The 23,065-nt window shown below is 30.3% G+C and overlaps 7 protein-coding genes across 10 annotated transcripts; 4 read left to right on the forward strand and 3 right to left on the reverse strand.

The window, feature by feature from the left end:
- The first annotated feature begins 249 nt into the window (after positions 1 to 249).
- LOC125074762 (28S ribosomal protein S11, mitochondrial) lies at positions 250 to 1,473 on the forward strand. Its single transcript, XM_047686219.1, has 4 exons — positions 250 to 528; positions 657 to 888; positions 962 to 1,027; positions 1,255 to 1,473. The coding sequence occupies exons 1-4, from the start codon at positions 359 to 361 to the stop codon at positions 1,360 to 1,362; spliced, it is 576 nt and encodes a 191-aa protein (XP_047542175.1). The 5' UTR covers positions 250 to 358; the 3' UTR covers positions 1,363 to 1,473.
- On the reverse strand, positions 1,411 to 3,534 carry LOC125074678 (proline-rich protein PRCC). Its single transcript, XM_047686101.1, has 6 exons — positions 3,286 to 3,534; positions 3,018 to 3,214; positions 2,889 to 2,942; positions 2,250 to 2,717; positions 1,833 to 2,048; positions 1,411 to 1,570 (listed from the first exon to the last, which is right to left on the reverse strand). Exons 1-6 carry the CDS (start codon positions 3,377 to 3,379, stop codon positions 1,484 to 1,486), a joined length of 1,116 nt encoding a protein of 371 aa, XP_047542057.1. The 5' UTR covers positions 3,380 to 3,534; the 3' UTR covers positions 1,411 to 1,483.
- Positions 3,535 to 4,105: 571 nt separating this feature from the next.
- LOC125073295 (coiled-coil domain-containing protein 124) lies at positions 4,106 to 5,934 on the forward strand. Of its 2 annotated transcripts, none has more exons than XM_047684188.1 (5): positions 4,106 to 4,206; positions 4,684 to 4,848; positions 4,922 to 5,101; positions 5,229 to 5,335; positions 5,554 to 5,934. In XM_047684188.1, exons 2-5 carry the CDS (start codon positions 4,690 to 4,692, stop codon positions 5,735 to 5,737), a joined length of 630 nt encoding a protein of 209 aa, XP_047540144.1. In that variant the 5' UTR covers positions 4,106 to 4,206; positions 4,684 to 4,689; the 3' UTR covers positions 5,738 to 5,934. The 2 variants fall into 2 exon arrangements, with proteins under 2 accessions (XP_047540144.1, XP_047540061.1); XM_047684105.1 differs by lacking the exon at positions 4,106 to 4,206 and adding an exon at positions 4,370 to 4,519.
- LOC125073217 (2-(3-amino-3-carboxypropyl)histidine synthase subunit 2) lies at positions 5,855 to 8,633 on the reverse strand. Its single transcript, XM_047683993.1, has 7 exons — positions 8,470 to 8,633; positions 8,183 to 8,339; positions 7,997 to 8,109; positions 7,657 to 7,877; positions 7,080 to 7,286; positions 6,466 to 6,725; positions 5,855 to 6,383 (listed from the first exon to the last, which is right to left on the reverse strand). The coding sequence occupies exons 2-7, from the start codon at positions 8,324 to 8,326 to the stop codon at positions 5,949 to 5,951; spliced, it is 1,380 nt and encodes a 459-aa protein (XP_047539949.1). The 5' UTR covers positions 8,327 to 8,339; positions 8,470 to 8,633; the 3' UTR covers positions 5,855 to 5,948.
- A 302-nt stretch (positions 8,634 to 8,935) lies between these two features.
- Positions 8,936 to 9,988, reverse strand: LOC125068169 (14 kDa phosphohistidine phosphatase-like). 2 transcript variants are annotated; one of them, XM_047677220.1, is made up of 3 exons: positions 9,860 to 9,988; positions 9,494 to 9,687; positions 8,936 to 9,376 (listed from the first exon to the last, which is right to left on the reverse strand). In XM_047677220.1, exons 2-3 carry the CDS (start codon positions 9,656 to 9,658, stop codon positions 9,182 to 9,184), a joined length of 360 nt encoding a protein of 119 aa, XP_047533176.1. In that variant the 5' UTR covers positions 9,659 to 9,687; positions 9,860 to 9,988; the 3' UTR covers positions 8,936 to 9,181. The 2 variants fall into 2 exon arrangements, with proteins under 2 accessions (XP_047533176.1, XP_047533168.1); XM_047677212.1 differs by having other exon boundaries at positions 9,779 to 9,972.
- Positions 9,989 to 10,329: 341 nt separating this feature from the next.
- LOC125068154 (uncharacterized protein C19orf47) lies at positions 10,330 to 14,966 on the forward strand. Of its 2 annotated transcripts, none has more exons than XM_047677192.1 (6): positions 10,330 to 10,479; positions 10,687 to 10,858; positions 11,151 to 11,272; positions 11,831 to 11,927; positions 12,948 to 13,030; positions 13,245 to 14,966. In XM_047677192.1, exons 1-6 carry the CDS (start codon positions 10,440 to 10,442, stop codon positions 13,775 to 13,777), a joined length of 1,047 nt encoding a protein of 348 aa, XP_047533148.1. In that variant the 5' UTR covers positions 10,330 to 10,439; the 3' UTR covers positions 13,778 to 14,966. The 2 variants fall into 2 exon arrangements, with proteins under 2 accessions (XP_047533148.1, XP_047533157.1); XM_047677201.1 differs by having other exon boundaries at positions 13,248 to 14,966.
- A 4,051-nt stretch (positions 14,967 to 19,017) lies between these two features.
- LOC125068135 lies at positions 19,018 to 21,942 on the forward strand. The gene is made up of 2 exons (XM_047677158.1): positions 19,018 to 19,056; positions 19,168 to 21,942. Exons 1-2 carry the CDS (start codon positions 19,045 to 19,047, stop codon positions 21,940 to 21,942), a joined length of 2,787 nt encoding a protein of 928 aa, XP_047533114.1. The 5' UTR covers positions 19,018 to 19,044.
- The last annotated feature ends 1,123 nt before the right edge of the window (positions 21,943 to 23,065 follow it).

Consider the following 23,065-nt stretch of genomic DNA (forward strand, 5'->3'; position numbering starts at 1 on the left):
AAAAAACTTTATTTGCTGTGTTTATTCTATATTTATATATTCTATGTCTATGAGAAAAAAATCTGTAAAAAGAAAGTATTAAAATATTCTGGAATAGTACATATGATACATTTTTATTAATTTGAAATTTGTAAAAAATCTAATCAGTTTAATTTTCACATAAATGAAAACTGAAATCTTGCAGACTTACAAAAGGTAATTGGTATCGATTATCTACAATTTAGATACTTTCGTTTAAGTAACACTAGTTGACACTTGACATTTATTTTAATATTTGACATTTGTGGTAGATTTTGAGGTTACATTATAAAAAGTATCAATAGAACCTTATTTATGCTAAAGAAACCTCATATACAAAATGCTTAGTGCCATAAGAAATAGCTTAAAAGTTTCAATAAACAATGTAGTCCGCTCATTTCAAACCTCTACGCCTGTAGCGACAGAAAAATTTGATCATAAACGTATTCCCGCTGACGACGAAGGTGTTCAAGGAGAGAAAATTATAGATCTGGATTCAGTATTAAAAGCGTACGTTTTATCATTTTTAATTTAACACATAACAAGTTTCACTAATAATCTCATTGTCGTTATTTTCAATTAAATACTGTATGGTTTAGTAAATTATAGCAATATAGCATAATGTTTCCTATTTACAGAAAACAGGAATTGTTCCCTACAGCTGAATCAGATAATCTTTTATTTGATGGCACTCCGTATAAAGATCTCTCAGTATGTAACATCAGAGTCAGTCACAACAATACAATCTTTACTATGACAGATGCTGCTGGTGTAGTGAAACTAATTAGGTCTTGTGGTATGGAGGGATTTAAAAATACTAAAAAAGGAACAAACATCGCAGCTCAAACTACTGCTATAAATTTAGCCACAGTAAGTATTATTTACATAACATTAATGGTGATATAAGATACCTTAATATTCTATTATTATTTTTAATTTCCAGAAAGCTGTAGATCGTGGAATACGAACAATAAGGGTTAGAGTAAGAGGATTAGGCCCAGGTCGTTTGGTAAGCAAAAGTTAAATCTATAGGATTGTGACAAGCTTTTTACATTCACACTTATGTGTAGGTTAAATTTTGGTAATTAAATATTACTCACACTTTTACATTGATGACAATATAATCCAGTTTAAATTTAAAAAGTAATCTATTTCTTAAAAAGCCTATCTTTAAATTGATAACCTTTAATTAATAAATATTGTAGTTGCTTTTATAATATAAACTTATATTTTCAGTCAGCGATCAAAGGTTTACAAATGGGTGGTTTACAAATAGTATCTGTAACAGACAACACCCGAGTGTCATGGAATCCACCAAGACCAAGAAAAGCTAAAAGACTATAATTTATTAAAATATATATGTAACTAGTGATTTAGTATAAAATAAAGATATAACTCAAATAAATGTTTAATTTTATAAAGTAATTGATTATATTCATACATAACATGTTACAATAATAGATAACTAAAATCCATATTTTGATTGTGTTTGTCTCTTTGTCATTCTGTTATTAGCCCACTGGTTCTGTAACTCTGATTCATTAGCTTTAGCCTGAAATAAAAAAAAATTATCATGAACTATCTATAATTTTCTAATCTACTAACCATCAGAACAGCATAGTGGAATAAGCTCCAAGCATACTCCTTAAGTGGAGAGAAAGCTTTAGCCCAGCATTGAAACATTTACAGGATGTTTTAGACTGTTTTTGTATAATAATGCAATTAAATTAATTTAATGACATTTTATAATTCAGAATGTTTATCTTAGTATTTGTATATTTTACTAAAATAAGTATAATAAATAAAGTGGTAACCTGGTGAGCTAAATATGTGATTTGATGTTTCCTTCGCTGTTGATGTGTAGGCTCATTTCCACGTTTCTTGCTAACTGATTGACGCTTACTAGTATCTTCCATGAGACCTTTCATTAGCAACTCACGTGCTTCATTCAAGACTTCTTGTTGGTTTACATCTACTAGTTGTATTTCTTCTCTCTTGCGTTTACCGCGAGTTCCACATAATTTTAGAATCTATTTGTGGAGAAATTAAAAATTATTTCATAAATATTAGAAATTAGTTATAGGTAGGGTTAGATTTTGATTAAATAGGTGATATAGAATTATCAGTCTTTTTTTTTAAATTGATTTATAAACGATCATTTAAAATGCTTATTTCATGCACATTTAAAACTATACAGATGTGTCACAAGAGTTTGTTTTTTCCATACTTACAGCCTCATCGTCTAGCACAGCTTCATTGCTAGAACTCACACCAGCACATTCAGTAGTTTCTATTCTTTGTACATTATCATATTGCTCTATACTATTACTCTCTTCTAATTCTGTTTGTAACTCAACATTATCCTTCTTAAAGTAGGACTCAATGTTTCTTGGTTGTTTCTTAACAGTTTCAACTGTTTCTTCTACAGTTAAAGGTATATCTTCTACGGTAAAATCTACAACCGGTTTGTTTATTGAAAAGAAGTCATTTTCTACTTCATCATTGTCGCTTTCATCTGTATGCTCATTGATTAAACCTTTAGTGTCAGCATTTGATGTTTTTGTCGGTGAAACCAGAGTTGATTTTTTTTTTGTTGTAATCTTGTTTGGCTTCTGTGTAATTACATTTGGTACCAATGGTCTCTTTATTGTTAATGCATTTCGTGGCTGAGGTAGCATATTAAGGAGGCTAGATTTTTTCTAAAATTATTAATTAATTGTTTACATATTGCATAATTTTCAAAACAAAATTTAATAGTAAAAATTATCAATTTGATATAACTAGATAGAATTGAATATAAGTTATAACTACTTATTATATAATATTAAATGTACCAATTTTATAACATATCAGAATCAAATAATGCTTACCCCATTAGTTGCCCTTGTTTTTGAACTTGATGTAGGGACATCCACATCTTTGAACTAAGAAGAAAATTATATTGATAAAAGAGAATAAATTACACTATAAGTAATTACACTTTCAATAAATATACATACATCATTTAATGACGGTATTGTTATCCGAGACTTGGGTTTTAAATCAGCCGTTAATTCTTTTTTATGAAGGAACTCGTCGTCTTCTTCTAAGACAACCTTTTTTTTACTTGATGGTTGTGGAAGTTGAATAAAAAGACTGTGATTTTTATCGGATTCTTGTTTACCATTTTGAATAACAGGGTCCTCAACAGGAGTATCTATTTAACAACATTTTATTTTTTAAAAGTTATATAACAATGTTATTAGTATTAAAATAATGTTAATTTACCATTTTCCTTTTTAATGGGGGCTTGTGTATTAATTTCATTTTCATCGTCTTCGTATTCGCTGGAATCACTATTGTCATAAGCTACTAAAGCCATTCTTGTAAAAATGTAATTTATAAAATTCTTAAATAATTTTACCTTTAAATTGTTTTAAATATTTTATTAACAACTTATTAATAATAACAATAAATCATCAGAAGATTGTCATTAGACACTACACAATAATGTTAATTCAATAAGTCAATAATAATCACAAAAGAAACACATTTGACACTTTTGAGCTTTGACCACAGATCACTAAAATTTGTATTTAATATAGACAATAATAAACAGGTATAGATTATGTAAGCAACGTAAAAGACTGGCAGCAGCTAGTCTAGCCATTATATAAATAAAAGGAAGTGAATCGAGAAAACTGATTTTAAATATCGTGTGGCGAAGTCTTAAAATGCTTAACTATAACCTTTAAAATTGGAAGGTAAAGTTCCCTAATGACCGCATCCCTGACCTTAAGGCAAAAACAGAGATTCGAAATAATAATTTTTTGACATACAATTTAAAAAGGCAAAGTTAGTTTTATAAACTAAAGAGTCAGTTCATTTTTTACTTGCGTCAACCACTGAAAATCGTAAGATATTTTTTATAATGCATGTTTCCGCATAACAATAAGTTTCCGACTGGGCTATTCCTATTCTATTCTATCTATTCTATAAAGCTATTCCAACATATTAATTTAAACGAATTTTGAAATATAGCCACAGACTATAACTATATACAAATAAGAATTAAAAATAGTAACTGTAGAAATCATAACCGCGTGGAATGGTGACAAGAATGCTCGCAATATTTTCCCGTTGAATTGCAATTCCAATCATTCGAGCAAACAATAAACCAGCCCGCCTGTCACCAGTGGAAGCAATAAGGCGAGATGTTAAACCTTTAATAAATGTTTTCGTAATACTAGTAGTAAAGGTACAAGTATTTTAACAGCAAATGGGACTAAAAAAATATTTTGAAAAGAGACGATAAAATTGTTCGTGCTAAGCCATAGATCATTATTTGTATGAAATGTGAATATTTTGACAAGTTGACAATTAAAGTGAATTGAAATTTGACATCAATCTGTCAGTACCGACTACAAATTTAGGAACAAGCTGAAAAAAAGATTTCACGAATATTATCACTTATTACCATTTCTGATTTGTTACCTCCGTTTTAATATATAATAAATCTTAAGTAAGCAATAACATTTCTGATTATCTTGCGCTTTTTATGTGTCAATAAATGAAATGTATAAGCGATTATTTTATTTATTTACTGCAGTTAAGGTTAAGCATATTCGGAACATTCCAAGAGCGATTTTCAAAAATTAAGGCGTGTTTTATTTCAACGATTTTCAGGCCAGAATGCCTAAGAAATTTGCAGGCGAGAACAGTAAAGCTGTGGCGGCTCGACAGCGAAAGGAAAATACCAAACAAGAAAAAGAGCAAAAAATTAAGAAAATCGTTGAGGATGCCGAGTGGGAAGATAACGATGAAAAGCTAAAGAAAAAACAACAGAAAAAAGTTTGTTCATTAAAATTTTTACTGTGTTCCTTTTTTTGTTACTATATTATTATTAATAGAACAATTATAACAGGAAGAACAAGAGAAAAAGCGTCTTGAACAACTTCAGAAGAAAGCTGAAGCAAAGGCTCTTCTGGAGAAAGAAATGGAATCATTGAAGGGTAAAGTTGCCCCACCACCACCTAAAATTACTCGTGCACAAATTACACAAATGAAAGAAAAATCTATCAAACCAGAACCAGAGAAGCCTCTTGTAAGTACAACTTAAATAATACATATTAAATGATGGTACTTGTTTACATTTTAAAAATATAATATAGATTGTAAAAGTTTGATGACAAAATAATTGTTAGTAAATAACTAATATTATTATTTTACAGCCATCAAAAGTGGTTGTGGAGGAACCTCCACTGGTGGAGAATCTAAACAGACTACAAATTGATGGTGATGTTGCCCAGTCGGTGGAGGAGGCTATCTCTATACTCACGTAAGTCTTTTCTTATCTTTCCTCCAAGATATTGATGGAGAAATAATCTGTGTTCAAAGGGCTCAGATTTAATTCAGAAAATAATTAAAATTTCAACTTTACTTGTGTTTTGCGATACTTTTTTTTAACTATATTAACAACTTAATTAGTAACTCAGTGGTACTAATTATACCTATTTAACAAGTGTGGATATTTTTATGAACTATTTATTTTTTCAGTGACAAAGCTGATGTAGACAAACATCCAGAGAAGAGGTTGAAGGCTGCTTATACAGCATTTGAAGAAGTTACACTGCCAAGGTTGAAAGCAGAAAATCCAACTCTCAGACTATCGCAACTAAAGCAAATGTTAAGGAAAGAGTGGTTGAAGTCTCCACAGAATCCTCTTAATCAAAAAGTATAATGAAATAGTGGGTTAGAGAGTGCAACTGTTGACTTATTTCAGGTTCACTTGGCCTAAGGTTGAAATCAATTTTGTTGATTATAAATGTTGCAAAATATGGTTTCAATAAAAACCCACTGAATATCTAAATAATTTATTATATAACTAGTATCTAAAACTTAAAAACAAAAACACATTAAATATTGTAAATATCTTAATTATGTTGTTTGATTTATTCTGGCTCATTACTGTACTGCAGGGGAATACCTTTACGTCCTTCTTCAGCTGATTTTACTTCTGTCTCACCTAGTTTTTGTTCTAAACCTTTCCATGATCTTTCTTGTAGATTTTGTCCTATGTTTTCTAATGCCCAATTCTGTTTTACGGCTAAATCCATGCTACCTTCTTCAACACTTTGTATTTTTGTTTCTCTTATATTGCCTGTTATGAGACTTACATCAGTGGCCTCCTTTACATGACTTATATCACAGTAATGTCTCTTTCCCGGCAGCAGCTCATCATAGTCCGTTACATGATAGTTATAAAATGATTCTCTGTTTGAGTTCAATGCTACTTCTAATTCAAATGGATATACTATGGGTTTGTAAAAATCCCTGTTGTTGTAAAGATCATTTTCTGGACACGCTATCATGACATAAATATCAATCTAAAATCAAATAAACAATTAATAATAAATAATAAGTATCTCCTATAGACAAAATATTACATAAAATAAATGGTATAATTACTTCTGGAAAGTTTGCAAGTTTGGCAACATTTGGTTTACCAACTGATATTATATAGCTTTTCTTTCCATTGACTTTGCATATCTTCTTCATCCTACTTATTATATCTTTAGTTTGGTCCCCAGCCAGCTTACAAGCCAGGATGCCAATAACATTGGCGTCTTTGCACTTTTCTACCAAGAATCGCCTTCTTTTAAACCATACAGTCTCTTCTAGGATATCAACTCTATTGTTTCCTGGATCTAGTAAATACCATTTCAGTGCTGTAAGCATAAACAGAAAGTAAAAGTTGAACATGAAGAAATATAAAATAATATTTATAATTTTAAAACTAAAAAAATACACTAATACTTATTTCAAAAAAGAGTATTTGTAAATATTATATTAATTTTAAAATTTATAATGTATAAATATCAAATACACAAATTGAAGTAATCTTATTATTACATCTCATCAATTTGTATATTTAAAGTAGATGGATCATGTTTTAATGAAATTTATATTTAATATGTAAAAAATATATATTTTAGAGATGGTCAATGTTAATTTATCATACAGAAATAAAATGTTTTATAGCAATTCTTGATTCAATGGAAATTAAAAAAGTAGTTCAATACCTGGAATTGATACAGTGAAGTTGAATAAAGTCTGCCCTCGTGATCCAATATGGATACATATACAATCTTTGAGAGATTCCACAGAAACATCCTCATCTTTTTTATTTTTTATTATTCTTCCTAAAATTCTTTTATCTGATTCTTCAATTTGCACAAATGCTAAATAGCTTTGAGGATATTCTTGAAACCAGAATTTAGCAATTTCATCTGAATAAAAAGAAAAAAAAAATTTTTGTTTATTTTTTTTATTATAATGGTATTTTAATTTCTCCATAATTCCTTATAAAGCTAGAGAATCAACAAAAGTGTTATTGTACAGGCAACTTATAATGTTTTAAGTCTAAACCATCTTTAATTAATAATGCATATATTTCTAAGCAATATTATATAAAGAATATTGTTATTAAGTATTAACTTACTTGTCTGATGATAATTGATAAAATTTTCCAAACAATTACAGTTTTACATTTAAGTAATTATCAAATGGCTATTTCAAAATGCTGAGTCAAAATAATAAGTATAATTGCAAGCATAATGCAAGTTGATCATTCTTAATAATAATAGATTAACTAGGTACCTTTGCTATGTTCATATTCCGCATCATAAAACAGGCATAATTGCATAGGTTCATCTAGTTTAAAGTTTTCTAATAATAATTTTTCAGTGACATCAAAGTTTAATTCTGTCTTAGGTAATACAATGTAGACTGGAATGTTACTTTTTGTAAAGCATGAGTGTCCATAATGTATTACTGCATCACCTTTAACATGCATGATTGCTACCGAGTCTACACAACAGCTGAAAGTTTAACAACAGGTTATAGTAGTATTGAATAATGTTAAATTCTTATCACATAATGGAAAAGGCATTTATACATTTAAAGATTATATAGGTATTTGTTACTAATATGTGCATACCTTGCATAAGAAGTGTCACCAAGAATATACAAATCAATATTTGTTCTTGTTTTAATTTCCTCATATATAGCAGCACTCACATTGAGAAGCTCATCAGGGAATTGTAGGCACACCTATTATATTATACATTTAAATTCACACATAATAAAAGATTATATTTATTTCATATATTTCATATTTATTTACCTTAGCATAATTATTGTCTGTAATCCATTTACAGGTTTTTAGTATATCAAATCGAGTAATTAAGTCTTCATATACATGCTGTTTGTTTGTTTTTTCCAAGTCACGTTCAATACATATTTTTGCATCCGTTGTAAACTTAGCCATAGCGACGCGATTGCTATTAAACAAAATAATTTGGTCAAAAGTTTACATTGTTATTAATAATGGTTTACTGTGTTATTGTAATTATTCAAATATATTGCATCTTCTTAAAACAAATTAAATTTAAGGAATTCGTAATTTCTTACCAGGTTATATCATTTATTTCTTTTATTTTTTTTTTGCAATATCAATATCGTATAGTTATTAAAATTTAGAGTTAATTATAAGAAATTGAAAGAAATAATAATAATTAACGGGATCGAAGTTATAACCAAGTTAACGTTTATTTGCAAATTGCAATTACAATTTACGTTTGACAAATTAATAAATTATGTCAAGTCAAAATTGACATTTATGAAATATTATCTCCAGTGTCTTACAAAGCATTAATGCGGTAAAAGGTAAATGGTCCTCAAAAATACAACCTCACTCGAGAAGAAACATGCAAATTTCTACAAATATATCATCGTAACAACGCCAGAAACTATTTAATAATATAAATAAATATATATAAAATCTACTAGTTTAATAAATTAGCTTTAAGAAAGTGATTTTAAGATATATTATAAGGCTTTTCTTATAATATGAGAAAGATAAAAAAATACAAAAACATAATAACAAACATTTTTATTGTAATAAATTCTGTATAGAAAAAAAAAGGATTAATGTTATCAAAATTATAAGAAAAATGTATGTCTCTTTAAGAAACTGACATGTTCAGTCTTAATTAATTTGCACATGTACATGTTGGATTGCTGGAAAAGAATGCAATTTTATGAAAAAACGAATATTTTAGTAGCCAACTATATTATTATATTTAAGTAAAAACAGATATTATTTAGTATTCAGTAGTTTTTCTCAGTACCCCTCATCACTAATGGATATTGTGTAACCAGGGTATGCTTCTTTGACTAGTTTAGCTGCAACTTCATGATCTGCTTTTCCATATCCCTGAGAGTAGCCATAGATATGAATTTTCTTATTATCTGGATCATGAGATATTCTGCCTCCACCTAAAGGTTCACAGTCTAATGGGAGGAGCTTTGCTTGCACCTTAAAAATAAATTTATAAAATTCTAATATTACTTATTTAGTAAAAGGTATTAATCAAATTTTCATAATTGCATAATATGTACAGCCAGAACCGTTCGATGCAAGCATAATACTAACCTCATCATAAATATCAGAATGATAGTTGCATCTTTTGTAGCCTCTTACAATCGTCACTTGAGGTTCTGCAGCATTTTTGTCTTTGTCGTATACATTCAATAATATATATTTAAAAACACCAGTAGGATCAATATCCACAAGAGGTATATTCGTAGCAGTGGACATAACTCTTATAGAATTAGATATTTTTGAAGCTAAAAAAGATAAGTTCAGTAATTATTTAATATTATTTAAGAATAAGAGACTAGGTGCCGCTGTTCTTGGGAGATATAGAAGTAAATTTACCTTTTAAAGGATAATACAATGGTGAAAAGACTTTAAAACAGTTGACTGTGACCGTTTTCAACATCAATAACAACTACTTACTATAAATTTGAAGTGCAAGAACAGTTTTATAATAGGTATCTAGGTAATAACTTAGTAGGTATGGTTCAATTTTTTCACTTCAACCTTTTTAGGCTGTCATAGCTGTCACTTGTCATTTGTCATAACGCTCAACGCTGATATAACGTCTGTCACATCTGACTATAAACAATCTTAATTTGTCGTTCATTATTTCTATCATTCTATATATTACTCTTGAAACCTTTTGAGGATTTTATATGTAGAATATTTTTTCGGATTCGTATTTTAAAATTTTAATCGACATTTTCAAATATGTTTATTATATTCATAACAAGTAATTGGGAAAAGAACAATTGTTTTGAATTTAAAAAAATACTGAATATTCATATCCTTATAGTTTTCATGTATCCACGTAAATTCATATAGTCTGTGTATATTTCTTTTCTGTGGTCTATGTCAAATTTTATAATGTACTTCCTATATAAACGAAGTATAGTGTATGTTTATTTAAGAGCAGATTAATAATTCAGTTTTAGATCCTACTGTTCGAAATTATAGAAACTTTAGTTTAAGGCGTGTGATTTGATATCTAATTGTAAATATGAGTGCTGTATCGAGTAGAATGGATCCGAACCTTACTGGTGAGATAATTAATACATGTTAATGTTATTAAAATTCCGTAAAATGACATTCCGCCTACGAATATTATTAGCCTTGGTTAAGATATTTTGTAAGATGATCCCTATGTAAAATTATTTTGTCTATTTTTATTAGTCTTCATTCAAACGAACATAATTTTCAGACGTTATTATAATGTAATGCACTTATTGACATTCCTAATGTTCTAGGTTTGTGGGTTAATTTCTTTACGGCGGCTGGAATACCGTCAGAAGTAGCTGCTACGTACGCCCTTACCTTTACGGAAAACAGAATTCAGAATGACATGCTTTTGGATCTGAATAAGGAATATCTTAGAGATATGGGGATTGCTAGAATGGGAGACATCATAGCTATTTTACGGTAAGCTCATATAAAAACGAAATCATTGGTCAACAGTCGTTGATTTTTACGTATTATATCAAATTATTGTAAATAAATAATGCATAAGAAAATAATTTCACATATAATTTATCTGCATGTATACAGGAGTTATTTGTACAGGTTTTAAATGTTTTTATTACTATTATAATTTACTATTCTATTACTACTAATGTAAAACTGTTAAAATATATATTTAAGGGAATATATAGTATTTAAGTTTTTGGGATTCGAGTCTGTGTTTGATCTGATTATAAACTCTTCCTAATTACAGGCATGCAAAACAGGTACACGAAAGTACAGCAAGAGACAGAGTGTTAAGTACGACGGCTGTCAGTAATAAAGTACCAGTAGCAGCTGTGACTGGCCGGTCAACAGTAACACAGCCCTCATCTCGTAAGTTGATATATTCTGATGATTGTTTCTGCCTGTGATTTCATCTGTGTGATATGCATTAGGTAATCCATCTCCTTTTCTGTAATGCTTCTCAATTAGTTCTTATTAAATGGGCTTTGTTTAAATTTTGATATTTGAAGTATGTGTTAGTGTAATGTCTTGTGACAAATTATTAATTAATATATTTATAAACAAGGTAGAACCTTGATTACGTAAACTAATTGAGACCGAGACTAGTAAGGATAATTGAATAATGGTGCTTTGGGATGAGGTCAAACAAAAACAACACCTTTTCGCATAAAATTTGACAAATATAATAAATATACAATATAAAACACCTAATAATGCAATTTTTATATAATTTTTTTAATAATATCACTAATTCTAAATTGATGAACGGCAGCAATGCAAATGCCCACATTTGCATGATTAAGAATTAGCATTGGATAATCGAGGTTCTACTGTATATAAATAATCAAAAGCTTTTAAAATTAATAAAATCACCCACTTGGGTCAGGATCCCATGTACATGTCTGTATGCTTATTATTATTTTACAGCTGCAAGTCGTATATTGGAGCACTACACTCGAAATCCGCAGGTTCAGGATACTTCACCAGTAAGAGCTCCACAGCAAAAGAGAAAATCTATTGAGATGTAAGGATTATTATTTTGAACATTGATTATGTTGAACTCTAGCTATATTTTTTTATATATGCAAGTGTCATACTGCATTCATGCTTATCTCAAGAATGTATTTTTATTGATGTGTATTTTTATTCTTTTAATAACAATAAGCAGATTGATTTAGGAGGATTAGATTTAGGTAGACTTATGAATATGTTGTGCTAATAAGCTAACATTAACACGATGAAGACTGTATAATCACGCCTCTTTCAAATGACTTTCCATGTTATGTTTGCTGGAATTCTTCTTTCTAAACACTACAAGTTAAAGTATTAAGTTATTGTTTTTGTATTAAGTGTGTGTTAGTTACTGGCTTTAAAACAGGACTTCAAGATCTTGGTTGTTAATTGCATTCAATTTAATACAGGGCATTAAATGTTATTACATATCGAAGACTAACTATTCCTATGCAATACCATTTGTGAAAATTCCTAATGTTTATTTCTAGATTGTTTAAATTAGCAGCATTGCATAATTCAGGGAGTTTTGTAATACAATTGCATGGTACTCTTTACATGTTTTGCGGACCATAGGTAATTTGACCAGTGACTCTCTACAACACACCTGCATCAATTAAACGACCATAATAATTTGAAAATAGGATATTTTTCGCTTTTCATTTCAAAATCACTTGACTCTCACATATAGGTATTCTCTTCACTAAAATTAATCTTTAAAATATTATGTGAATGTTAAATATGTTTATCAAATAAACAAATTATGTACATTCAAATATAATGAGAAATTACTGCTAATTAGTAATTGCTGCTAATAAAGTAACCTGTAGCTACTTGTGTGTGTATCTTGACCGGCGAGTCTACGGAGTTATTCTGTAGTCAAGTTCAAGATTGAAAGAAAACTTACCTTTGGAAAATCTAGATGCCATGTTATATATGTATGTCATATATTATAATAAAGTTAGAAGACATATAATATATTATGATTAGAAAGACAAATAATATATATTATAATAAATTTTTTACTCTGCAGGGCTGCTGAAGACTCGAATATAAAAAAGGCGCGTCTCATTCGATTTGGTTCACCCCCAATGCCAAGCAAAATAGAAAAAGAAGGTCTGTAAAATGTTGTTTTATGAAATTAATAAAATATCCACTCATGATATAAGTAATAGTGTAATGTGTTAGACAGTACAGTACAAGAGATTCTGAGAAAGATAGACTGTATGATTAAATTATTAGTAAGGAAGTATTTGCCAAATTGATTAAGTTTAAAAAAATGATAAATCAGTTTGTAACTCTTCAGTCATATATTATAATTATTTTACAGCAGCACCAGGAAAAACGGTATTTGCAAGACTCGGTAACTCAGAAGCTGTGAAAGCTGCCCCCCAAAAAGTAGTCAACAAACAAGTCTTCTCCCGGCTCGGGAACAAGGACTCGGAGAAGATTCCAATCGTCCCAATCGAGAAAGACGCTCTCAAGTACGAAGGTATATTGAAAAGTTCTCCGCCTACCAAGAAGGTATTCACCGTCACCACATCCATAAACAACGTGAGGAAGATAGCCGTCGGCACCATGAGGGCCGACGAAGCTCCGGTCAGCGTCAAAGATAAATTAGCTCTCGCGAAAACTAAGTCAGTCAAATTTTCCAACCACGTGGAGTATAAAGAAATCGATACGAGCAAGAAAGCCGCAGTGCCGCCCAAGCAGAAGTTCACGCCGGTGTTCAACAAGCCCGAGAGGCGCCTGTCTATGCCCGACGCGAGCGGCAACGGGGTCAAAGCGCGGCTCGGGATTAAAGACCAAAGCCAGAGTAAGTTTCTATTAACTCGTAATGTCTTCAACAGATTAGGCGCTTGATATATCGAAATATTGGTAAAGTGCGGTTTTATCTGATATTTCTCGAGTGAGAAAGAAATTAATTAATAGTACACTTAAAGAATTTATGAGATCTATTTGAAAGCAGATTGTTTGAAAGCTTCGTGAGAGTTCAGAGTAAAAGGTGGGAGTGAATAAAGAGAGAAAAAGGTGTTTTAGTAAATATAATTTAACACAGTTTTACAATTAAGGGTTAATTATTTAAACAGTTCTCTGTCTTCTTCTTTCGTCTATCGTATTCAATGATGTCAGAAAGATATAAATTAGTGTTTCACTAAACACCCACTAAACGATCTAAATAAAGTCTAGAGTTATGTCACCACTTAAGGTGTTCTTTGTTTGAAATAATAAATATTTGAAATAAAAAAGAAATTGTGCGCGCAAAACTAAAATAAAAAATTAAATTTTTAAGTTATTTTTAGTCCCTTCAACACTTCTCGTCATTTGAAAGGTTCTAACAAATGGTCAAATGAAAAACCTGTATTTTTGAAACATTGCTCGTTGTTTTTTATGATTACTGAATGGTGCTTCAAATGTCTTATTCGCTTTATTCAGGGGTTCCTGTGGCTTAGGAGAACCCTCACTATTTCGCCTGACAATATTACTTAATATTTAATTTCTTTATATTAATTTTGTTAATAGGAGATCGTAAAGTGAGTCTCGCGACTCAACTCACTCCCGCATTTAAACCCTTCAATCGAAATTTTGCACACATTTTGGTGCCGGTGACAATATAATCTGTTAGCTGGACCATGTTGCGCAGGAATGATCCCCAAAGAAACACAAAAAAGAGTTTCTAAGCTTTAACAGAAAAAGAAATGTTCTAATGACATTTGTAAAATGATTTTTCATATAAGTGTTTTTCTGTGGTTTTCTATATAGATTTAAACTTATAAATATATAACTTTTATTTTTGGTTCTGTGGGTTGGAAAATTTCTGCAAAGTCACGGTCCAACTATACTATAATCCAAGTGTAGGAGTAAAGATAAACGAACCTTTCATTGATGTTATTTATGATACAATGTGTTTCTAATAAACTACTTTTACCCACTTTTTACAAATAAAATGCATTTAGTTAGGAATCCATAATGAATACCATATAATCTATTCCAATTCCATAAGAGGAAAAAAGCCAAATAAACAACATTTGATAGCAAATTAACGCGATATCATTGGTCGAGAGCTCGATATTCACTATGAATTTGCGAAAAAATGGCGTTTTGAACGTCGACGAAACTAAAGTGAAATTAAAATTAAAGTGTAAATATAAAGTAGTTTAGTGTAACACTGTTGTGTTATAAATAAAGATATATTAATCATAAATTATTATTGGCAAATCTCATGAAATTTAAAAATCTAAGGTTTGTTTATTTTTGTTCCAACTTCCATTGGGATAGGCTATAGATTATTCTAGATCACGACCAATTATGTCACGTCAATTTATTGTTAAAGTTGTTTAATTATCTTTACTAAAGAAAATGGAAAACTTGGAAAAGGCTATAAACTTATTTAATTTCAAGGGAATAATTTATATTAAAGAAACTTGTCTTAAGAAAATTTTCATGTTGTATTTATCATTTGACCACAGTAGCTTTTAAAATATTTAAGACATACTAGTCAAATACTATGTTATTTTGTTAGGTTGCTATATTTTTTTATCTTAATCACATACATAAAATTATTTTTTTTACTCGTGTTCCGAGTTCCGTTATCATACATAATATAGAAGATAAGAACAATTGCCATTAGGTTATGTTACACGTTTTTATTCACTGGAATATTTTGGTCTTAATATTTTTCTTTTCTTTTGCACAAAAATAACTACCATTTCTACAGAACCCCAATCTAATGAATACTTTTCTATTAAAAAAAATAATTAAATTAAATTATGAGTAGTATCTAAACTGATAAAGGCTACTAGACTTATTTAACAAATAAATAAATGTTCAAGCAATAATAAAATGTTTGCGGTAAAATTTCTTTATTTAGGTTAAGTTGTAGATTAAGTAATATTTGTTTGTTTACTAGTACAGATTTGAATGTTCGTATTTTGAGGAGGTATATTTTTAAGGAAATGAATACCGTGTTTTTTCGGTTTTATAAATTTCTGCTGAACATAAAGCCAATTTTTAATAACACAATCTGAATTAAATTAATTCATACAACATATGGTGTCTTAAAATAATAAACATAATATTTTTACTATTTTAAATTGCATTTTCTTAAATCATTTATTTTGAAATATATGACTTTATTACACATATCAATATTATAAAGAATCTCATGACGCAGTAAATAAAAGTAAAAAATTATTCCGGCCGGCTATAATGTTACGTGAAAATAAATAAAAGTGACGTCAGTCCTGTTTATGCAGCATGCGAGTTGAACTTCGTGTTTGTGATTAATATAAGTTAACATGAATGTTAAGTTGTTAATATAGAATAAAGAAAGAATTTAAATTTGATTTTGTTGTTGTTTTTTTTTAACCTTAGAATTTATATTCAACCATATATTTGTACCCAGTATTGTATGGAAATAATTATGATATTCTCTTGTTAATAATAGCATAACATACTGACGAGGATGATGTCCTCCTGTCCGTGACGAACAGTCTATAAATGATTATAAATGATAACGGCGGCTATTCCAAAGAGAGATTATCCAACTGCGCGGCATAGGTTGTATTGCATAATTGTTTGGACAAATCCAAATCTACTCTATTCCCACACTCATAATCCGATGGGACAAGAGTACGCACTGCTATAATTGTTTATAGATTTTTTTATAAACTTTTATTGTGACTTGAATAAAATCTTTTTTTATAAAGACGTTTAATTGAGATTCCATAAAAGCGCTTTAGGTGGCTTTCTCTGCACAAACTGCCAGTTTGGGAAATTCTTTGTTTCGGTTAAAAAAAACGTAGCAGCAATTAAGTTTTTCTGAACCGAAAAACCGGTACAATACCGAATAAATTGTATACTTACACTAGTTCAACTCTTCTCAGTACAATCTACATTTCTTATTTAATTTTGAAAAAAAATGATTAGAAAAGAAACTATTAGAGAACGTATAATATGAAAATTGGACCATCTGAAGCTTGGGTGCACTTATTTATTTATTTACATAAATTAATACATATATGGTAGGTATGGAATGAACGTTTAGTAATATTTTTATGTATTTATTGTTTAATAGATATTTATTGAATTCTTTGATGTATGTTGTACTTATTACATAAGCACTAAGGACTGTTACTTGGCACAAAATGTAATACATTTTTATGATGTTAAAATATTTAAGGTATAAACTTAAATATTTTTCAGTATTAAATCAAGTTTAAGATACAAACTAGGTAGGAATGAAATTGGTATTATTTATGAATATTTTTTCGTCTTATAAAATGAGTACTACGTTTTGTTTATTTATGTTTAAGTAACATTTCAATTTCGAAAGTTTTATGCAAATTTACCGGCAATTCGTAATGGAAAAGGTTACGCTGACAGAATTCCCGCAGCGCCTTAGAGCAGTTTTCTTATTATTTTTTGTACCCCTAATAGCTTGTGATACATAAATTACTAATAGATTTAAACAAGAATGGTAATTAGTTAATTATTTAGTAAAACATAAAAAACACAATTAAATAAAAAGATGAAATTATAGTCTTTAAAGCCAAGGTGTAGTTCGTAGTTAGTATGAACCGAAACAAGGCGTAGTGTGACTAGAATACGTGAACTGAAACTTATTTGTGTTTATAATTCATCTCGACTCAGCATTGACGGAAAACATCGCGTCTGTGTCGGTAGAAAAATAACTGTTATTTGTGCATCCAAACCCCAATGGAGCAACGTCTAGGAAGTCTATTTAAATCAAATGTCTTCTTTTCCTTAAAAGGAAAAGAAGACATTTACTTTAAATATCCTTTTAAGATTTTTTTTTTAATATGTTGACAGTAACTGAGAAGTTGTGGTTTTGTAAGTGAACATTAGTCCGTACCTACTGCAACATTATCCGGTTAGATGAAGAAGTGTGCGAACGTAAGGTAATATCCTTAACTTTCCCGGCTTTCTTTATTCGGTCACGGTCACGGGTGCCCGCAACTTAGTGAAAGTGGAGGATTACTGCCCTGACCTCAAGCTGAACATTGCACTTTGTTTAACAGAAATGTTGTTTTCAGCTGTTTTGAAATTTAATGCAAGTGTAACTATCGGTTTTCATTTATAAAGAAACTAGGGGTCCGTTCCGAACACTCCTGAGAAATAGGTTCTCACTCTTAGAATTGATCTTTCCAGAACTATTTCCTTAAAAAAAAAATTCCGAAATTTTAGCTTTCTAGTCTTAGTAGTGTTGGTATTTTAATACCTAAGCATATAATTTTTATTTACGAGATTTTAATGCAAAATTAAAATACATACAATTTCCATTGAACTAAACAATCGTTGTTTTTTTTTTATGACGCAAGTATATCAGACTACCGCAGAACTACTTGCGGTTGCCCAAAGATCCTTTTTTTAATCATATTTTAGACAAATCCAATTTAACAATTTGAATAACTTTATTATATAACAAATCTAAGTTTGTTATTGTGTATTATTTACTGTGAGCGAAATAGAGGTTTACATAAACAGATTTGAATAGAGTCTTGAGGTTAATTACTTATCTATAACAATATTATAAATGCGAAAGTAACTCTGGGTGTCTGTTTGTTGCTCTTTTACGGCGAAACCACTGAACCGAATTTGATGAAATTTGGTATGAAGTCAAGAAGTTTGCCAGTTTGAACTTTATAACACCCGACGACCAACCCTTAAAACGCGAGCGAAGTGAATAGTATGAAAGGATACAGTTTGTTAATATAACATAAACTATTTTACTCCTAATCAGTAATCTCTATATTTTAAATTATAAGTACAGAAAAAATCAAAGGATATCAACGACAAATCAAACAACTTATAAATATTAGGAAAGAACATTCTATTTGGTTCTGTTTTACGGTATAGTATATTAAAATCTTAAGAGTGATACTTATGATTAATTTAAATGAATGTTTATTTATGTAATGTTCTTTCAAATGCGATAGTTCTAATTCTGAATCATATTGTGAACTCGAGTAATGTAGTATCGATGATATAACGGGTTGGTATTAGAAAAAGTCCAATGGAGCGCGGTGTGTCTTGATCGATATAAGTGCGCGAGGCGGACGCGCCGGCGCAGTGCCGCTCCCTCTGTCTCGTTAACAACATCATCCACAATGGGGAGAAAGGTAATTGAATTTATAAATTTTTACATTGATCTAGTTGTTTTGTTGTGTTTTATATAATATATACAGACACTACATTCCTTGTGATTTTAAACGTTTTATTTTCTTCTTCAGGTATTGTTAGCAGTCTTGTGCTGGCTGACGTTAAGTCAAACATCAGCAAAAGCCGCGGAGACAGCGTATGGTGTTGGATTTATAGACAATTTAAGTGCTGAAAGTGGGCCTCGCCTCTACAGAAATGTACCGGTCGGTGTTTATGCTAGTGCCACCCCTTACGCTTCTTATTCATTCCACGCTCCCACGTTCGTTGCGCCAAAAAACAATCAAATGATACCCGTTCAGGAGGAAAGCGTTGTAGTACAGAATTCAAACAGTTTTCTGAAGGATTCTTATGGACAAAGATACGTGGAAGCTCCACAGACTGTAGCGTACAAAGCTACATTTCCTCAACAATATGTGCAGTTACAAAACCTTCCGGCACATCTCAGCCAACCATTAGTCGCTACTGGTCATAACTTCCAGTATGGGCAAGCAACGCCCCATTTTTTTGGACAGACTCAAATAAGAGTGCCACATTTTCAGACTTTAACCCCTTCAGGCATACATCAGTATACAGCATCGCAGCCAATCATATATGCGAACAATGTAAGAAGCTTTTCTCCGTCATCAGCGCCTTCTCAAGTTAATGGAAATTCTTTATCTCAACAGCAACCCTTTGGCAATAAAAATGTTTACGTTAACAGTCTTACCGCAGAACATTTCAATAAATTGCAGAATGAACCAAAATTCCAACGCATACAAGAAGAAAATAAAATTTCACCAGCAGCTAGTAATCACAATAATAAACAGAGTCAGCCACATATTGCACAAAACAATAAATTGCAATTTGTTCAAGCTCCAAAAGAAACAAGCATTACGACAGTGACAAACGGAAAGAAAACTATAGTTAATTTGATTACTAAGCCACCACTACCTTTGCTAGACTTGACTTTGCTAGAGCCTTTGACATTTAAAAATCCCTTAGTGCCCCAAGTGCAGCATTATTTGCCAAGAATAAATCAAGTTACATATAAGAAGTTACCCGAAATTAATGAAGTAAAAAAACATCAAATGGAATACGTAGTACAAAACACAAAGTCTTATGATAGTGGACTTATAAAACCGAAGACAAAAATTGAGGTACCGAAAAAGAAGCAGAAAACACAACCTCCTCAAAATGATTATAGGGACGAAGAAGAAGTGCATCCAAAGTCAAGTGTTTCCCACGATAGCCCTAATGAAAGTCCAGAAATTTCTTATAATATAAATTCGCCTAATCACAAAGAAACCTATTCGGAACAAAAAACTAGTTATAATAAAGAGACACAATCTGAACCGGTGAATATTAGTTATGAAAAACAAATTCAAAATGAACCCGTACACTATTCTTATGAACAACACACTGAAAAGAAGCCGGTACATTACAGCTTTGTACACAATTCTAATGAGCCGGTTAAAAATAAACAAGTGCATTATGAGAATAATGAAGAAAGACCTAAACAGCTTATCTATAATTTCAAAAGTGATGAACATAATGATCAACGTCGTCCCTCACCAGATCATAATCAGCAAGACGGGTCTTCTGAAGATAGTTCTGAAGAAGAAGAAACTGAAAAAGAACAGTTACACCCGCAGTTTGAACGAAACAATAATCGTCAAGAATATTACAGTGATGAACCAAAGCATTATTATAGCAATCCAGAGCACAGAGGCCAATCTTACAAACATAATTCTAATGACGGCGCTTCTGAGGTTCAACACAATGTGCCTCAAAGAGTTTCTCATAATCAGAGACAAAATGTCGAGCAGCATTTTCAACCTATCATTCCTGAGTATGAGGAAGATATAACCATACTTCCAACACATAAGCCTCATGCTCCCGTTCATTCTGATCAACAACAGAATAGTCATCTTCAAAGTAAGCGTGGTAATCATCGTGTACCACAAAATGAACAACGCCATTATGAATATAGTAAACCACATTATTCGTCATTGCCTGTTGTGCGTGAAAAATCGGAACGAATTATTATTAAAGAGGGAACCACTTCTGAAGTTCATAAACCAAACAATGAGTTAATGGCGGAAATGGTAAAAAAACAAGAGGAAAGTGAAGAAGATTTTGAGAAAGCTTATAAAAATGCCGCCTACGGATTCCCAGCATTCGATGCACCTTCAATCGATATCGAGAAAGAGATTTATAACCCCGACTCTTACGCCAAGTCTCAGTATCATAAAGACTATGATGTAGAAAAAAGTCCATTACGGCAATATGAGGCAGATGGCGATGAATATCCAAAACAAACACGTTCACAACATAAAGATGCCCGAGACAAGACAATGGAAGAATATTTCTTAGATTATGCTGTGAGCAGACCCGAAAGTCTTCTTGATCGATACAAGAATAAAGAAGACTATTACAAAACATATACTCAACAAAAGCCCAATCACTATTTAGCTAGTGAGAATGAAGATAAAAATCAAAAAGCAAAATTCACAGCTTTGCCTTCATACGGATATCACACAAACCCTCAACAAAAACAGGAATTTTCTAAATATAGAGCTGTTCCACGTTTTGAGGAATACAGTTACAACAAAGAAGCGCCCCGAGATAATTCCGCGTACGATTCGCGACCACATCAGCTATATAAAATTAAAACTCAATTTGTAGAACCACAATATCAATATGGATTTGAGCCTTTATCATTACCACGCTTGCTAGACAGTGAATTAGCATCGATGGCGAGTAACGATAGTCCCAAAAGTGAGAAGCTAGAATCGAAAAAAAAAATTTACAAAACAAACTGGTATTTAAAGAAAATTAGTTCGAAAGGCGGGAAAACGGGAAGTTGATAACATACTTTGTATTTATTTTTTTATAATTATAACGTATTTTTAAGTTTAGTCGTTAAAGTTATTGCTAATTCTATAATAAAAAATCTATAAACATTTGTATTTGTTTAATTCTTGTGCTTTTTTTTGACCCAAATAAATTTTACTTTAGATTACAACAGTGTCTTATGCAATAAAACTTTCTCTGTTGATATAATACGTGACAGTTACTATTTCTATAGTTAATTTCAAAGTGCGCTTCAAATAAGTAAAAAAAAAACTTAGAACTTTGACGGAGTCAGCGACCGTAGTAGATAACAAAAAATATTGATCCATTTTATACGCTATTGTGACAGGCAGAGCAACTCTGAAGAAATTATGGACAAAAAAATTAATCAATAAGAATGGCAGGAAAATAATTGTTGTTACAAATCCGTTTTTATTTGAAATTACGAAATTAATTTAAACGCTATTAGATAGCATTTAAATATACTAAAATAACGATAAACGAATTGCATATATCAGTTTTATATTTATGATTTACTATCATTTAAATAAAATATGGAAAAAAAAATACGTTTGATATATAATAATGATATTTTGATCAAATCGAAAAATACTTTATTTGGGTAGGCTTTTACACGTAATTTTTAGAGAATTATATGAAACGTAAAGAGCTGTTTTGACCTCTTTAATCGCTTCAACGTTATAGAAATTCATTTTCAATTATTCCGATTTGATCATTAGCTACAACAAATAAAAAAGCTACCAGTTGTGGTTGTACCAGTGTTTGCACCTAGTGTGTCACATTAATTATTTTATAATTAATTAATCGCTTCTAATTCAATTATTTTATATATTGCAACATTAAGTATAGTCATACTCGACTGAATTGGCAAGCTTAGAAAAATCAATCTGTAAATTATAGAACTATGCCTTTTTTTTTCTTAACGATAAAACAGCATTATTTCTAATAAATTTCGTTTGGCTTTATGTCATTTGTAATTAAAACAAAAAAAATTAACTCTGAACTAATACAAATAACCATAATTTTTTAGTTTTATTTTTAACATAGGTATTACAAATGTAAACTGACATACACCTGTACATACAAAATCTGCAAGATTATTAAATGGCACTATAG

This window comes from Vanessa atalanta, chromosome 1, assembly GCF_905147765.1.
Source record: "Vanessa atalanta chromosome 1, ilVanAtal1.2, whole genome shotgun sequence".
Lineage (NCBI taxonomy): Eukaryota > Metazoa > Arthropoda > Insecta > Lepidoptera > Nymphalidae > Vanessa > Vanessa atalanta.

Excerpts from the sequence above, each read along its gene's own strand:
- LOC125068169 (XM_047677212.1), bottom strand. The coding sequence starts at position 9,842 with ATGTTGAAAACGGTCACAGTCAACTGTTTTAAAGTCTTTTCACCATTG. Across the intron at positions 9,688-9,778 it reads ATTGTATTATCCTTTAAAAG|CTTCAAAAATATCTAATTCT; the intron begins GTAAATTTACTT and ends TATCTTTTTTAG. Across the intron at positions 9,377-9,493 it reads ATTCTGATATTTATGATGAG|GTGCAAGCAAAGCTCCTCCC; the intron begins GTTAGTATTATG and ends TTTATTTTTAAG.
- LOC125073217 (XM_047683993.1), bottom strand. The coding sequence starts at position 8,326 with ATGGCTAAGTTTACAACGGATGCAAAAATATGTATTGAACGTGACTTG. Across the intron at positions 8,110-8,182 it reads CAGACAATAATTATGCTAAG|GTGTGCCTACAATTCCCTGA; the intron begins GTAAATAAATAT and ends ATAATATAATAG. Across the intron at positions 6,726-7,079 it reads CTTCACTGTATCAATTCCAG|CACTGAAATGGTATTTACTA; the intron begins GTATTGAACTAC and ends TTATGCTTACAG.
- LOC125073295 (XM_047684188.1), top strand. The coding sequence starts at position 4,690 with ATGCCTAAGAAATTTGCAGGCGAGAACAGTAAAGCTGTGGCGGCTCGA. Across the intron at positions 4,849-4,921 it reads AGAAAAAACAACAGAAAAAA|GAAGAACAAGAGAAAAAGCG; the intron begins GTTTGTTCATTA and ends CAATTATAACAG. Across the intron at positions 5,336-5,553 it reads GAGGCTATCTCTATACTCAC|TGACAAAGCTGATGTAGACA; the intron begins GTAAGTCTTTTC and ends TTATTTTTTCAG.
- LOC125074678 (XM_047686101.1), bottom strand. The coding sequence starts at position 3,379 with ATGGCTTTAGTAGCTTATGACAATAGTGATTCCAGCGAATACGAAGAC. Across the intron at positions 2,049-2,249 it reads CTGTGCTAGACGATGAGGCT|ATTCTAAAATTATGTGGAAC; the intron begins GTAAGTATGGAA and ends CTCCACAAATAG. Across the intron at positions 1,571-1,832 it reads TCACATATTTAGCTCACCAG|GCTAAAGCTAATGAATCAGA; the intron begins GTTACCACTTTA and ends TTTTTATTTCAG.
- LOC125074762 (XM_047686219.1), top strand. The coding sequence starts at position 359 with ATGCTTAGTGCCATAAGAAATAGCTTAAAAGTTTCAATAAACAATGTA. Across the intron at positions 889-961 it reads CTGCTATAAATTTAGCCACA|AAAGCTGTAGATCGTGGAAT; the intron begins GTAAGTATTATT and ends TTTAATTTCCAG. Across the intron at positions 1,028-1,254 it reads GATTAGGCCCAGGTCGTTTG|TCAGCGATCAAAGGTTTACA; the intron begins GTAAGCAAAAGT and ends TTATATTTTCAG.
- LOC125068154 (XM_047677192.1), top strand. The coding sequence starts at position 10,440 with ATGAGTGCTGTATCGAGTAGAATGGATCCGAACCTTACTG. Across the intron at positions 10,859-11,150 it reads GACATCATAGCTATTTTACG|GCATGCAAAACAGGTACACG; the intron begins GTAAGCTCATAT and ends TCCTAATTACAG. Across the intron at positions 11,273-11,830 it reads AGTAACACAGCCCTCATCTC|CTGCAAGTCGTATATTGGAG; the intron begins GTAAGTTGATAT and ends ATTATTTTACAG.